At 48.0% G+C, this 16,319-nt stretch overlaps 1 protein-coding gene across 1 annotated transcript in view; it reads right to left on the bottom strand.

Annotated features, from left to right (window-relative positions):
- Nucleotides 1-16,019, bottom strand: part of LOC121479257 (Down syndrome cell adhesion molecule-like) — a 234,397-nt gene extending 218,378 nt beyond the window's left edge. Inside the window, exon 1 of the mRNA XM_041734722.1 lies at nucleotides 15,914-16,019. Within this exon, the coding sequence (XP_041590656.1) occupies nucleotides 15,914-15,956 (43 nt within the window). The 5' untranslated portion in view covers nucleotides 15,957-16,019. The remainder of the gene's footprint in view (nucleotides 1-15,913) is intronic.
- Nucleotides 16,020-16,319: the final 300 nt, after the last annotated feature.

Genomic DNA, 16,319 nt, shown 5'->3' with positions numbered 1-16,319 from the left:
TGGGCTATTGTCATCACATCAGAGCACTGGTGTTTCCTACACTCCATGGAAGGCAAATATGTCCTGTGTGAGAAACTGGTTCGAACGTTACACAAGCATCGAATAACAAGAATGTGGCCCTGGCATGGCAGGTGTATGCAATGCATTATCCTTACTTACCATGAACCTGAACGTCTAGGTAGTATTTGCTCCACTCTTCAGGATACATGTCTCATGGGCAAGCTGTTAAAATAATTCAGCTGTGCTGGTAAGATTCAGACTTGTGTGCCCAGAACTAATTTGTGTCTTTCTTCCTAACAGCCCAGTTGATGCTAAGTTCACACTTGATTACCAGTCTTCATAACCCACTTCACAAACTGGTTTTATTCTAACATTTTGACCTGAGAGAATGGACGGTCTGTCGAGAACAAACATAATGTATTTAAAAAGATACACGACTTAAACTGGGGGGCTGGGGAAGGTCCCACCACGTAACATGAACAGAATATAAATGTCACTCTTAAGCACACTGACAATAGAGCATGGTGCCATGAAACAGCTCCACCACCGAAGTGGATAAAAGTTAATTAACCTGTCCCTTACTTGCCTAACTTAGCGCAAGTGCATAAACCACAGCTGACAAGGAAAAGTAAATGAATTTTCCCCATTTATACACTCATTCTTCAGAGATCATATTTCACTTTCTCAAAACAACTTTTTATTGCTCAACTTTTAAAGCAAGCTTAATGTCATCATTTTCAAAGTTTAGGGAAAAAATGTCAAAGGAGTAAAGATGGCTTTGTTTGGAGGATCTCAGGGATGCTCACAATGCAGGATAACGAGGACCTCAAATCCACAGGCCCTAACTGACCACAGCCCATAACCAACATCTGCAAACCCTGGGCTCTTATTCTGCAAAACTGACACAGGGAGTATTTTCTCACTGGACTGTGTGAGGATGCGTGGAGGCCGTAGACCCCACCTTATGGTGGTAATGGTGGTATTTTTTTAAAGATTTTATTTATTTATTCATGAGAGACTCAGAGACAGAGACACACACAGAGACACAGGCAGAGGGAGAAGCAGGCTCCCTGCAGGGAACTCGATGAGGAACTCAATCTCTGGACCTCGGGATCATGCCTTGAGCCAAAGACACATGCTCAACCACTGAGCCTCCCAGGCACCCCCATAATGTGGTATTAATGCCTACCTCCCAGCTTCGGGCATTACAGGCACTACCATAAACTCTTAAAGTCATACCTCACATCTTAGCAGTAAGTAATGCCAGTGACTGCCAATGACATCATCATCACTCCTATCACTAAGAAGCACTAGTGCACATAAGAGAGTAAGCACACTTCAGATGCTCAGCAAATGAGAGTTTCCTCTTACTTTCATTTTTTGTGTGAAGAATAACAAGTAGAGCTTCATTCTTCAAAGAAAATCAAAAGATGGCGATCTCTTATAAATGCCATTGCACACGGGGCACCCGCATGGCTCAGTCCGTCAAGTGTCGACTCTTTTTTTTTTGTATATTTTTTATTAGAGTTTGATTTATCAACATATAGTATAACAGTGCTCATCCCGTCAAGTGCCCCCATCAATGCCCATCCCCCAGTCACCCCATCCCCCACCCACCTCCCTTCCACCATCCCTTGTTCCACTCTTAATTTCAGCTCAGGTCATGCTCTCAAGGTCAGGCGATGGAGCCCTGCATTGGGTTCCACGTTCACCAACGAGTCTGCTTGAGATTCTCCCTATCTCTCTGCCCCTACCCACACCCATGCTCTCTTTACACAAATAAATAAAATCCTTTTAAAAATGATACTGCACACTTCTCAGAGTAGGGGAGATATGAAAATCTTAGCAGGTATTTAGTTCCTATATTGTCATTGATTCTGTGGTCCCAGTGGTCCTCAGGACAAGAGATGTGGGACTGATGACTTATGTCTCATCTTCTGGCCTGGTCTTAAATGCAAATGCCATAAGTTCCAGGCAGATCCAAACACACGTGCATTCTGATAGAAAAAAAGAATACGTATCCTAAATACTGATGTTTCTAGTAACCAGACGACCCCCACTGCATAAACGTAAAGGGAGAAAATAGGGACAGTGTGTAAACAAAAACCCCACAACTGCCAAGCTCCTGAAACCACAAAATGAGCCACGCAACCTCCCGTCCTGGAGGCGAAATCTATTCACAGTGGAACTGCCATCAGTACTTTCCACGCATGCTCTTCCCAACTCATCTCAGGTTTCTCCTATCAGGGGGCATGTCACAGGCCTTCATTCAACACACCTGCGAGGCACCTAGACGAAAGCTCCAGGCGTAAACAAGAGGTCACTACCTAGAAACAGTGGTGAACACCAATGCTTTAAGCTGCACTATTAAACACCCAAACACACCAACACAAAATGGTGGAACACTTTTTTCAGGAAAAACACACTTGAAATAAACACAGAGAACATGCCTCTAGGCCCAGCATGAGCTAAAGCAGCTCCCCCCGATGATGACCCCCAGCCCTGGGAGGAAGGTGGCAAGGAAGGTGTCTCCTAGAGCCAAAGGCCCAGCTGGTGGTCTTGGAGGTGGGGCCCAAAGCCTCCTCTGGGTGGGGGCGCTCCCTGCCCTTGCAGCACCTCTCTGCATCTCACGTCTCCAAATAATTGGTGCTTCCTAGCTAGGGTTTCCACATTTCCCAGAGGCCTCCGCAGTCCAGCCTCTGCCTGGGAGAACAGGTTACAGAAATATCCCCTCTCCCTTGTACCACGCAACAAAGGATTTGCAGTGCTTTGAAAACAGAAATCCACATCTTCGGGAAGAGCAAGCCTCCGTCGGCCAGAACAGGGTGCTCCGGGCACAAGGTAACCAGGCGAGAGAAATGCATTCTGAGCGCTGTGCACGCAGGATTAATCGAATTATAATTTAATCATCTGATCAAACACTAATTAGCATAATCACTTGAGGGGAAAAAAGGGCTAGAGGAACAACACCTCGATGCTCCTGCTCTTACTGATTCGGCCAAAAAGGGGATACAGATTTGGTTTTCTTCTTTTTTACTCTTGACAAAAAATCAGAAGTGAATAGTAAATAAAGCTTCATCAACCACAAGCATTACCAGCTTGGAGTCTGGTAGCCAAGGAATCAGAACTGAGATTCAGAACATCTTGCCTCTTGCTGTCTCTCCGGGGCCGCTGTGGCATCCGCAGAAAAGCACAGACCTGATATTCTATTGTAGGAACTAGGCCTTAAAATGATTTAACTCAGGGTTGCTCAACCTCTGCACTGCTGACATTTTGGATCAGAAAATCATTTTTTGGGTGGGGGGGGGCGGTTAGGGGTCCGGTCTGTCCTGTACGTTGTGGGGTGTTGAGCAACATCTCTGGCCTCCACCCACTAGATGCCAGTGGCATCCCCTCCCCCATGAGAATGGTGACAACTGAAAATGTTCCCAGATATTGCTCATTATCACTTGGGGGGTGAAACTGCCCCTGGTTAGAACCACTGATTTGGCTGAAGACCACATTTTGTCAAGATCATACCACTTTTTAAAATGATCAGATCACAAAAGGCTGGGGAGGGGTGGAAGGGTGTCTTTTATTTCCAGCTGCCAAAAATAATGAGCCTAAAATAATAGCTCCACAGAGTTTACTTTGTGTCTCATGTTTCCGTTCAGAGCTTCACAATAACCGAGAATGCCGATGCCTGGACGCTTCAGAAGAATATTTAAATATCAGTTTCCCACCCTCGCAAAGATCTCCAGACTTCCACGGGCACTCCTGAGTGGGTCACCCGTCGGCTGAAAGGACACTGTCCCTTGCCCCCAGACTTCATCTGAGGGGACCTCCCCCCAACCCAGGTCCTTCCAGCTGCCTGAGCCAGCGGAGGCCTTGGATCCTGGGGCCATACAGCTCTTTTTTCTCTCTCATGTGTGCACCTAAGTTCTAATATTTGCTCCAGTTTCCAAGGAGAGAGAGAGAAGGTGAAAATAATGACAAGGGACTAAGTGCAGAAAGCCCCTCCGGTCCCTGCAAATCCATCTCCATTGCAGGAGGCTCAGTGCACGGCCCTAAGCCGCTCGGCCCTGAGACACACGGGCCCTGAGGATGCTCATGCCTGCTGCTTGCAGAGGGACGCAGATGCTACCAACCGAAGGGGAAAACGCTCAACACCTACTACGGCATGTAATAAATATCTTCTATGGGTTAAGGTGATTGGCTCTAAAAATAAATCTGAGTCACACAACCTCTCATTTGTATTTTTTCTAAGGAAAGTGTTTAACCATTTACAATGACTCGTGAGTCCCTTGCAGGTCATTAAACTTGATGATGGAAATATTTATACCCTTCCCACAGGGGAGAGATCAAAAGACAGTGACCTACGCCGGTACGAAATTTTGAAGAGAACAGTCTGTACAGACCGTGGAGGTTTCGAAAGCTCTAGATCAGAGACGGGTTGGGAGCTATTTTAGACCAGATCTTCCACGAACTCTCTCGGTAGAGCCGCTGACTTCCTAGCACAATGCCCCCTTTTTAGAGGAACGTAGGAGTAGGAGACTATTGTTGCAAAGAAACGGGGTCTCCCCTAATTCCTGTAGTTCTGAGTAAGCAGAAATCACATTTCTTCAGCCCGCGATGCCTTTCATACCGTTTTTCTTCTAAAGCTACGTATCAAAACAGCCGCTCTGAAAGATTATCTCTGCAGTGAATCACAATAAAATCGCCAAAGCATTATAACATCAAACTTGTTTAAGATGCCTAGGAGGGAAAGTTATTTTTAATATTATCTAAAATAAGATCTCAGGACACAAAAGGATATTTTTTAAGGCTCCGAATTTAGGCCTCTCTCCAGCACACGTTCAAGTCTATTTTAGTTCAAAAATCAAGGACACGGTGTTTTGAAAGGATGATTCTGACACTAGTAATTGTCCTCAATTTTATCATACATGTGACAAGGTCTAAAACTGCATATATGTCCTTATATGCCATTTTCTCTTTTTATGAAGACTTGGCATGACGGCACATGCTCCCTTTGATAAATATAGTCAATTTGGGGTGATCTGCCTCAAAGAAGGAGGAAGAGACCAAGAAAACCCAAAAGAGTAAACCATCCCCAAGTCGTTTATATCTGGCTTTGGAAGGAGCTTGAGCACCGATATTTGAATGAAGGCATATGCCGCGTTCCCGGGTTGGCACCGAAGCAAAACCTCAAGCCGCAAATAGATTCATTCTCCTGTCCTGTCTCAATCTGCCCTTGATCGTCACTCAAAATTGCTCGCTACAGTCACCTGGTCGGATTCGCACTATGGGCTTCCTGCTTGGAGCAATGAGGCCACATGTAGGTTTCCAAGGGCTTCTCTTCTCAGACTCCAGCTGCTAGCAAGGAAGGGGTCAGTGCAAAAAAACGCAAAGGGAACCAAGCCCATAAGCAAAGCACATGCTAGCAATAAACCTGAACATCCAACAAACTCAAACAATAAGAAAAAAAATGGCCCACATGCCCACATATATATGCTTAGACGCTAAGGTATATAGATATCAGAGAGACCCATAAACGATTCCTGAGCATCCAAATTAGAAGCGCCCCTGATGGGATCACACTGTCCCCCACTCAGGGTCTTCCCTGTTTCCAGCTTTCACTGTCATCTCTCCCGAAGCCCACCCAAGTCTGTATGGTAGTCAGTGACTACCTAACCCCACACGTGTTCAGCCCTGCCGATAAATCACTACTCAATACAGAGTTCCCCAAGAATTGAGGTCCACTTGAAACATCCTTGGGTTGACTTTTAGCCAGTGTCTGGCCCTCATGTCAAACAGGGGCCAACAAGTCCCTTGCCAAGTGTGTGTTACTCCAGAGGGATATTAGGGCCACCTGGATCAGAAAAATAAGGCCATTATCTAAACCATGCACATCCCAGAGCTGCAGAACAAGACTTTCTGGTCATGAGAGCCAGGAAACTATACAAACTATTAGCTGAGTCTTCTGCACAAAGTTGAGAACCTACAGGGATGGAGAAAAAGTTGGCAAAGGTACACGTTGGAAGGAGACCTGGGGAACTTTCCAACTATAGCCCACTCCCACTCCACCACTTCTGGTGCTGGCATCAGAATCTCCAAGACTCATAAGGGGAAAATCTCTCTGGGAAGTTTCCTTAACTTCTTCCTCCCTGCCCCAGCCCCCAGGGGCAATGAGAACCAGCGGCCTTGATCCACAGCTAAGAAGGTCCAGAAGGAGGCACATTAACTAGAACAGGGCCCAAGGTGTCAAGAGACTATGGCCTGGAGGCACCTCGCCTCCTCCTTCCTCCCCTGTCTGTTCCATGGTCATGACATGAGGGCTGGTGCAGCCCCTTTCTCCATATCCTTGGTCTTCCCATAACCTTTACTCCCACTGCCTCCAAGCACCTGATGCCAGAGAAGCCTACAGCGTACTCTCCCACTCCCATCATCAGCGAGGGCCAAGAGGGAGAACGAGGGGGTCTCTTGTGACCATAAATCACAAGGCGGGTAATGTGAGATGCTGCAAGACACAAATGAACCACTAATCAAAGTAGCTGCCCAAGACAAAGACCAACATCACACGTAGGTCAAATTTTGTCTTCCCAGTTTTCTATGTAAATGTCCATCAAGTCTATTGTAAAACGGTAGCCACCAGAGATTTCTTAGGTATCGATTCAGGGGAGTCATAATACGCATGCGCATGTCTGGTAAGTAACCATCCCACTTGCCTTCTGCTCTCACGTCAAGGTGCCAGACAGGAAGTGCTAACTTGGGTTTCCCCAACCTGAATAATTTATGAAAGAATAATTCTTTTCCTTAGAGAGCATTTCACATTTGTTACACATTTCTTGTTCCCTGGCCACCAGAGAGGCAAACGACTACCCTTTGCAGGAACCACGATGACTGGGTCCAGTACGTGTGACAAGTTAACCATGGCGCCTTCTCCATGGTGTCAAGTTGCCCAAGTTGGAGTTGGGGGGGGGGGGGTCTTTGTCTCACCCCCGAAGTCTCACATGTAATATTACAAAGCATTGTTATTTCTACCCTGGCAGCTACAAATCAGTTATTAAAACTGCTCTACAGCCAATATTAAGAAATAAACACTGTAATTAAGCAGGCTGGGATTTGGGGTTTCTAGTGTCCTGCGGGAACCCAAGATCAAATCAGGCCGCAGTGGAGAGAAGAAATGAGTCTCGGGTCTCTCTAATGAGAAAATATGTTTACTCAAAAGTTTCCACAGCATAAGTCAGGTCCTTTATGCAGAATAAAAGGGGGGGGAGGGGAATAAAATATGAAAACACACAGAACTGCAGTGGTTCTAATTATCTTCGGACTTTGTTTTTTGTCTTATGACATAATCACAGAAATCTTGCCATCGCCCTGAAGTTCATTCAGTGGGTGAGGGAAGCAGAGATTTTGTGAGGGACATCTATGCTTTATTCAGTATTAAGAAAAGGTGTGAGTGGTGAGGGTCTCCACGGCCATCGGCTATTTCACACGGCCCAGCTGTGATTTGGGCTGGGATTTGGGGTTTCTAGTGTCCTGCGGGAACCCAAGATCAAATCAGGCCCAGTGTGCATGATGCAGGCCACCTCGGCAAGCATCCTGCCTGCTGGGGGTTCTAGGCCTAGCCTTACGTGCTCCTCACGGAGGTCCCCAGAGGACACACAGGGCACCTGGGGACCCTGAGGGCATCAGGATCTTCCCTGGGAGTGCCATCACTCCTGTAGTTTTGCAGAAGTATCCAGGAACTTGAGAGTTCAGGTATCTAGAGAAGAGAACTATAAACGTTCACTGTATTTGCACACAGCAGACAAGAAGAATTGTTTAAATTCTATGTAAAATGAGGCTTAAAACTATTTCCTGGTTCCTCGTTTCGATATTAAAAGAGGCAAGGCTCTCACACCCCTCAAAATCGGTAATTAGAGAGTTCACATCTCCTTCCAACCACCTCCGCAGACAGGCCCATTCCACAGTCCGGAGAGGCCGACCACAAAATGGCCCATTGTACAGGTGCTTCCTCCCGGGACAAGAGGCAAATGCTTTTCACAGCATCGTGCCCGGGGGTGGGCCAGGACGTGGCCGTGGCTTTTGTTCACATTTCCAACCTGTAAACCAGCAGTATTTCCAAATTCAAGAGTTCTACTCTTAATAGGAAATAAGGCCCACTTGAGACCAGTAAAACCAAATTGTTCCAAGGAGCAGATGCAGTCCTAGGAAGGAAGACGATTTTCATTTTTAAGAGCAGGTGTGTTCTTTTTCCTTTGTCCTGTGACATTTATGCCAAGCAAGCAGCTTATGGGGACTTGGCCTGCCCATCTGGACTGACCATTTTGAGGAGCGAATAGCACAATTTAAATCTCCGGAATTTAGTTACGCGATTAACACAGAGGGTCCTGTGATCATCGAGGGAGCCTAAACCTGAACCCCTCTCTCAGTCACTGCTCTGCTACAAACATGCATGCAGATTCGGCCCTCCCACACTCCCTGTGGCCGACCATCTGCGAGAGAGGCAATGCGCGCTGCCCAGGGAGCACCTGTGGCCACACGGCACACTCCGCGCCCACCCTGCGCTGCCCTGTCCACACCTACCCAGGCCCCGTTTCCAAACCATATATACACTGGCTCCCCACCCCTCCCCCAAGTCAGACACAGACTTCGACCCTGGGAGTTCTAGAACATTCTGCAGCATCTAAAAGCAATTTCTCCATACTCCCGCCAGGGCTGGAATGCCCTTTTGGCCTCCTCCAAAACTCCTGTCCCGTGCCGGGAAGTTAGGAGAAGCTGCCGTTCAGCACAAAGGTGATCTCTGGCGTTTTCAATTCTTTCACTGTCTCAACCACTGCATTTAAAAACGGCTTTCTATAAATAGGACTGCTTGCTCACTCTTAAATCTTACTCACTGTTGTCTGCGTAAAAATAACTTAAATAGGGATGCAGGCAAGATTTATTAATCTCTGTCATTCTTCCTCTCTGTGCAGAAGCCTCTTCCTTCCTCTTATCCTGACAAACACCTCGCTGACCCCATTCCTCCCCTCTCTGCTAAACCAAGATACATATGATTTACATATTCCACGGGACTTAAGGACCAAAACTTCACCCGGTCAAATGACTTTTTTTTAAATACCATAAGTTTTTTTAAAGATTTTATTTATTCATGAGAGACACAGAGAGAGAAAGAGAGAGAGAGGCAGAGACACAGGCAGAGGGAGAAGCAGGTTCCCTGTGGGGACCCGATGCGGGACTCGATCCCAGGACTCTGGGGTCACACCCTGAGCTGAAGGCAGGTGCCAAACTGCTGAACCACCCCGGTGCCCCTAAAAATACCATAATTATTAATCAACACAGAACAAATACAGACCTCCAAATATCAAAAGATAGCCAGCATTGCAAACTATGACACCTAATCTGATTCTTGTATTTAAACAAAAGTCAAAACTTCAGTAATGAATAAAACACATTCCTCTCATGTAACTTTGAGGAAGGGACTAACTTTTACATTTGGTTCTGCTGCAAAACGAGGGGAAAAAGAAAGAACGCTGAGAAAGTCCTAAATTAATGGGAGACTTAAGAAAATCGTAATGTGATGTTTGTAAGTCAACTAAGGCCTAAGAAACTGAGCTTTGTTTTGATGCCCTGGGTGGCTCTTTGATGAAGAAATGAATTCCCAAGAATCCCAAGGGAAACCTCTGTGTCCATTTCATGCTTCTGACTGGTTTTCAGAACGCGACCGGGCGGTAGACACCGTATGGGATTTCTAAATCATGCACTTAGCAGCCTGTGCTTGCGAACGAGGCGGTTAGTGCACGTATGGACATTGGAGCCAATCCTCGTCAAGAAGAGCACCAAAAGCAACCACATCACCATAATGTCCCTGTGATGGAGTCCTGGAGCATATTCCAAAGGTAAATCCATTTCGGAAAAGAGAGGGAAATGCTCTAGAAGTATTTCTAGCAAATGAATCGAGTCCGTGCATCAGATGGAGATGGCAGGAGCCAAGGAATCCACACAGTTGCTTAGTACCTTTCGCACCATGGTTTAGGGCCTGGGGCCCAGAAGGAGCCAAGGAAGGGTGAAGAGGATGGGAGACGAGTGGGTGGGAGGGAGAAGGGAAGGGCATGGCAGGGAGAAGGGCTCTCTCATCTGTCCCTTCGTTCACTCAGTCAGCCAACATCTATTTCCACCTGCTCCGTGCATGTGCTCCACACGGTGGGACTAAACGGTGGACCTTACCCTCTAGAGAGTGAGACACAAGCCACCAGCCAAATTAGCACCAAAGAAATAAACAGTATGGACTGCCCCTGATCCTGTCGAGGGAACGGCCAAGGCTCCACGAAAGAGGATGAGGCAGGGAGCTACTCTGGGGGAGCAGGTCTCTGAATCCAGCCCTGCCAACATCCTGGCCTCCCAGCCAGAAACCGGTCATCTATTTGCCCCGTGGTACTTCCCTCCTGCCCCCTCGGCAGACAGTGTCACCTGCCGAAGGCGCCCTGCGTGCTACACCCTGGAAGTCCAGAATCGGTACATGTGAGGTTGCAGGAATCTTCCATTCCCACCGTCTTATCTCAATTAACCCATAAATTCAGGGAGGGAAATGCCACTCTGAGTTTTCTCCTATTTTCAAAACACAAACAAGAACACAAATATGGGGGGAGGGAGATGGATGATGAGGATTTCTGGGCCCAGGTCTCTGGGAGGTGAAGAGTTAACAGCGGCCCAGGTGAACAGGTGCTGCCCGGCCTGCCTGGGGGAGCAGCAGGGAGGGGGCTCCTGGCCACCGTCCCCCCCAGCCCTGACCCCCGGGGGAGTGAGACAGTCAGACTGCAGAGGCACAGGAGCAGCAGCATCACCCCTGTCACCAGCAGCAGGAGGGGAAGCCAGCAGCGCCTCCTGGAATGACATTGGAAGGTCAGCCAATCAGGCGCGGGGCTGCTCCGGAGCTGCCACCTCCAAGAGGCACGCAAGCCTGGGCCCCCCACCCCACCACCACCCCACCGCCGCCGCCACTTTGGAAGGGGCTATGCAAATGCACCTTCCTCGCTAGGCACCTTCTAGGTTTCGCAACAGGGCTGCGAGCGCGGTGGCCCTTTATACGATCGGAAACAAAGACGGCAGGACACGGCCTCCGTGCCACAGCCCTCGCACTGCTCCCGGGACAAGTGCACCGAGCCGAGGGCGACAGGGCCCAGGAACCGGAGGGATCGGCGGGGAGGGGAGCCTCCGATGGCCCGGCCGCCGTGCACGACACTGCTTCCCCGGAGGCGGCGGGTCTGCCCGCTGTGCTGAAGGCTGGCTGCACCAGTCTTGCGAGGTTTGCCGCCCACTAGTGTCCTATGGCAGGGACACAATTGACATGCAGGTAGCACCACCTCTCCATCTCCTAGGCCGGCCGCTGGAGCCGGTCACCAAGAGCGGGCAGGCACTTCCACCCAGCACCCAAGAAAATGCCCAGACACGGCAGCCCCTGCCTGGTGTGCCCGCTGCACCCAACACACATGCAAACCCAGGGAACGCTCCTGGACGCCCCGCCGGAGCTAATCCGGAATGTATCATCTTCACTGCCTATTAATTATTGATGAGGCACGTTCATAATCTCACCCGGAGAAGTCAGCTAATTTTGTGAAATTTTGGATGCCGTTGATTTTGTAAATGCATCCCCTGAGATACCCATCCTTTAATTTTCCAAACATTAAGTATCTAGTCTCCTGCAGTGTTGATAGGTCTCTCCTTATAAAATGACCTTCTCCATCTCTCTCTCTCTCTCTCTCTCTCTCTCTCTCTCTCTCTCTCTCTCTCTCTCTCTCTCTCTCAGTCCTTCTACATCAAGTTTCAATGTACACTGCATGAGTCTCTTCAGGAAATCCTCACTGCATCTCATCTCAGACCCATCAGTGATAAAACACTTTGATAGCTACGCGGAGGTCCACGAATTAGGGATTCGGTTGGGCCTTTTTTTTTTTTTTTTAACAAAATTATTTCCCCTACCAGCGTGCTGTATGCCGTACCAGTGGGTCCCTGATTCCCCGAGGCAGCAATGAACTGTGGTCACGCCAAAGTGGCATCCAGGAGGGAGTCAAGAAGTAGAGAAGGATGGGCTGGCATTTATTAAAGGTCTGTATGGCATTTTGTTTTCCTACCGAGGGCATCTGGCGGGGGCTCACAGCTTAAGGGACCGAGCAATTTCAGGTGAGCTCTGAAATTCTGAGATAGAATTTGAATCCGTTTAATAAAAACACGGGAGGCAGAGGAGGGCCAGGAGGCCCTGAAAATTTTCACCTAATGACATCGTTTACTTGTGTGTATTTACATGAGCAAAATAAAAGTCACTTTAAAAGCCCCCAAGGCGCATTTGTGCTCACAAAGGTCTACTCCTACATTTAAATACAATGTCCAGTCTGCAGTCTGTGATACCCTGTTGGAGATGAACTGGGGGGGGGGGCTGACACCCTACCTCCGCTCTGAAGAGCACCTGTCTCTCTCCCACCACCCACCATCCCTAATCTCCACGAGCCCCACGAAAAGAGCAAAACGGCAAAGGTCAAGCTTCCACGGCCCAAGAAAAGATGTCAGGGACACGTGGGTCCATCAAAAGGGAGGCAAAGATACCGGCAAAAATGTATTATATGGAATGAATATGCTTATTGTTCATCATTCTGCTTATCCGGAGGCCTGTCTATGCCTTTAATGAGAATCTTAAACTAGAATGTGGCTCAGTGGGGTTAAAACCACGAGAAATTGTGCTCAAACACAATGCAGCATGATCCTGTCCTGAAGAGGCAGCCGGGGACGTGTGTGTGTGGATGTGTGTCTGCACATACGTGGACCTCGATTCCTTGCACTATAACCGAAGGTCTCCCGTGAGTATTTCCAGAACACTGCAGAACAAGTTGACTGCTTTAAACATGATGACAGCACCTGATCAGGTGAGGTAATTCATTCAAGGGTTTAACCCATGAAGGGACTGCTCTCTCATTTCTGTCACCCAAAACACTGTCGGCAGCCTGTCCAGCCACCGTGCTTTTATTAAGAAATAAATGTACATCCCATTACCTCAGTGGGGAAAAAAAAAAATGCTGTTGCCTATTGTGAAAATGCAGATGCCTTGCGCGGTTCTTATTTTGTTAGCACCCAAAATATCAAACTGCATAATCTGTTACAAATAGAGTTTTTTGAAATCATGTCAGACATTTTGCTGTTTGAGGCCTAGCGGTAATCAGCTTGGTATTAGAATTCATAGATCTTTTATCACCCACGTTCAGGAATTTTTCAAAATTCAGGGAGACCAAGCTATGATAGTTGTTGAAATTTTTTTTGAAAATTTTTTTTTCTTTCCTTTTTTTTTTTTTCCAAGTCTCATTCAGATAGGTAAGAACCATTTGATTTCACATTTTTGAAATGTGGTCCTATGAACGGGCAAGCATTCCAAATTGGACCTTTATTCTATTTTCACATGACCATGTATTTTATGATCCTTTGCACAGTGTGCATTGAACATCATTCATTGAGAAACTCTTTAAAGCTAATTCCTCCTCCACCACCACCACCACCACCCCCCTCCAAAAAAAAAAAAAAAATGAAAGAGCCCAAAGCTCTACAGTCGGGTCTTTCTTTTTTTAATTTTTTTTTTTTTAATGCTTGGTCATATAAAGAGAAGGCCATTTTTATATAAGAGAATTCCACAGCCTTTTCCACAGCCTTCTGACGGATAGCATCAGGCCACATAATACGGCCATGTAAAATATTCATTTACATGTACAGGCTTATATTGTGAAATCTACCTGTGTTCATCACAATCCCAATAATGGGGATTATCAATCAACTTTAAAGGTCTTGAAAAAGGTGTAAGAAGATAATGGACATACATATGCACATGCATATTCTTTGCATTTATTTTCCATATAGCCTATTGGAGGTTTTACACAATTGTCTCCCTATATAGGAGTCTCTCGTGATGATTTTAGTAGGAAAATTAATTTTTTTTAAGTCACGCACATTCACAGCGTCCCTGAACCAGAAATTCGCCCATACTATTTTTGTCACCTCTGTGAGACTGTAAAACACTAATTGACAGCCACTCAGAAGCACAAAGTCTTCCGTCATCCTGAAACACACACTTCCCAACAGGATGCAGATTTTATCTCATCCTATGATCCCGGCCTTTCCTAGGAGTCCGGAGACGTACACCCTGACAGGTGAGACAGGCCGTCAAGGCTCGGAGGCACCGGCCGACGTATGTGATTTTTCCATTTTCTCTGAGTTCACATTAGCAGAGCAGCATCAAGGGCCGACTTTCCTGATGCATCACCACACATTAGCTACAGCAGATCTCTCCCCCAAGGTAAATTCCCACGAGGCTGCACAAGAGGTAGAGTGCCCTCTGGGAAAGATGGGGTCATGTCAGAACTTGTTGCGATTCTCTCCTGCTGGGAAACCTCCAAATGAAAGTTTTGAACACTTGGCTTTAGGTTATATTAGAGAGCAAAGCCTCGTTTCCATGTTAATTCCAGGAGCGCCTTGGTTCAGCTCTACCTTTTCTTAGTCATCATTTTTTTTTTTAATTTTACAAAGTTTATGCGTCTCCTCTGGCCTGTCAGTGTGATGATTGCTAGGATGCTATCTAGAGAGGCAAAGAAAATGCACCCCTATGCAGCTAACACTCAGAGCTTCCCTGTGCATCTTCCAAGAAAATCTTAGAGCCTCCCCTTGGCTTCTGGCATTTTCTCACCAGGGCGAGATTTCCTGCCTCCCACCCCCACCCCCTTGCTCTCTCTCTCTCTCTCTTGCTCTCGCTCTCGCTCTCGCTCTCTCCTGGGTAGGGGATTCGGCTTAATGGTTTAATTTTAACTGTCAGCAAGCCATACATTTTATGCAGATTTGTGTTCCAAAATTTGAAATGGGAATTTAGGCTGTAGCTAGCTACTCCCAGGCAATGCCAAATGATGACAATTTCCCCCAGTTCCCAAATGAGAGGAAGCCATTCATACATGTAAGTTCATATTTACGCGGTGACAGGCAACCTAAGGTGCAATCACACTTACTAATTGGGTCTGACTCAGGCAAGAGCAATAGCTTTCCAAATCCCCAGGAAGAAAGCATTTCAAAATGCAGTATTGCTGGGCGCGAGGAAAGGAATGCTTATTTACGATATTCACTGATGTCATTTGTACAACTGTACAGGTGTTTCTGAAAAATTTGTCAACATCTCAGATGATGTCATGCTTATGAGTGCATATTTTTACATAGATGACTGTGAGGAATATGTAGTACCCAGAAGGTTGGAGGTGGGGGGTGGGGGGAGTGGAAGGACAGATCTTTCTTAAGGGCTTCATTGCTGCGGGAGAGACGAATTGCAGCCGATTTAAAGCACACCTTTTAAAAGCTGAAAACGCTTTGAATGCGAAAGCAAGTGTTCTTAATTGACCCTCCTCCTGCCCACACTTGGAATGCCGTGTCCCTTTGAGGTTGTAACGTGTCAAAGTGGCGACGGATCTCCGCCAGTCTCTCCTCCTGTCGCCAAACCTGGTTTATTCTGAAACGAGCTAGCTATCTAGTACTGGAGTTAGCTCGGAGCTGTCACTTTGCTAGGTAAGCTCCTTTAAATGATTACAGAGCAATTTTTTCCAACCCCCCCCCCCCACACACACACACACCTCCCGGCCTCCCTACATTGCCTCCTCTCCTCCCAAAAGAAATAAAAATATAGAAAAAAAAAAAAAGAAAGAAAGAAATGCATGATCATTTAAGCACAGATTGGGGTGGGGGGGAGGAGAAGGAGGGAAAGACTTCACCCATGCACCCATGCACCCATGCACCCATGCACCCATGCACCTATGCACCCATGCACCTATGCACCCATGCACCCAATGCCTCCCCGCACCCCGTCTCCACGCTCCGGTCCATACAAGCAATGAGATCCGCCACAAACCGAAAGGCTCACCATTCGCGAAGCTCTGGAACAAGGAGAGAGCCAGTATCCACATGCCCCTGCTGCTCCCCGGCCTCCCGCGAGCGACGCGCCGGCCTCGCCCCCCGCGCTCCGCCCGGCTCCGCTCGCTCGCCACCTGCCCGGGGGCCGCCGCCCGCCCGCCGCCGCCGCCGCTGCTGCTGCCGCCGAGCCGCCCGGGCACGCGGCGCGGCCGGGCTCCGGGGCGAGGGCTGCGCTCCCCGCGCGCTGCGCTCCTGCACACCTGCTCCCGGGCGCCGCGCCCAACGCTGCGGCCAGAGCGGGCCGGCGGGGCTGCAGCCCAGGTGCGCCGTCAGCTCAGGGGGCCGCCGGCAGGTCTGCAGGTGGAGGTGGACAGAGCCGCAGACGCGGGCGTGAGCTCATCCCGGGCACCCGGCGC

The sequence above is a fragment of the Vulpes lagopus genome, chromosome 20 (assembly GCF_018345385.1).
Source record: "Vulpes lagopus strain Blue_001 chromosome 20, ASM1834538v1, whole genome shotgun sequence".
Taxonomy (NCBI): Eukaryota; Metazoa; Chordata; class Mammalia; order Carnivora; family Canidae; genus Vulpes; species Vulpes lagopus.
The sequence above is the reverse complement of the archived record's forward strand: the minus strand, read 5'-3'. Positions and strand labels throughout refer to the sequence as shown.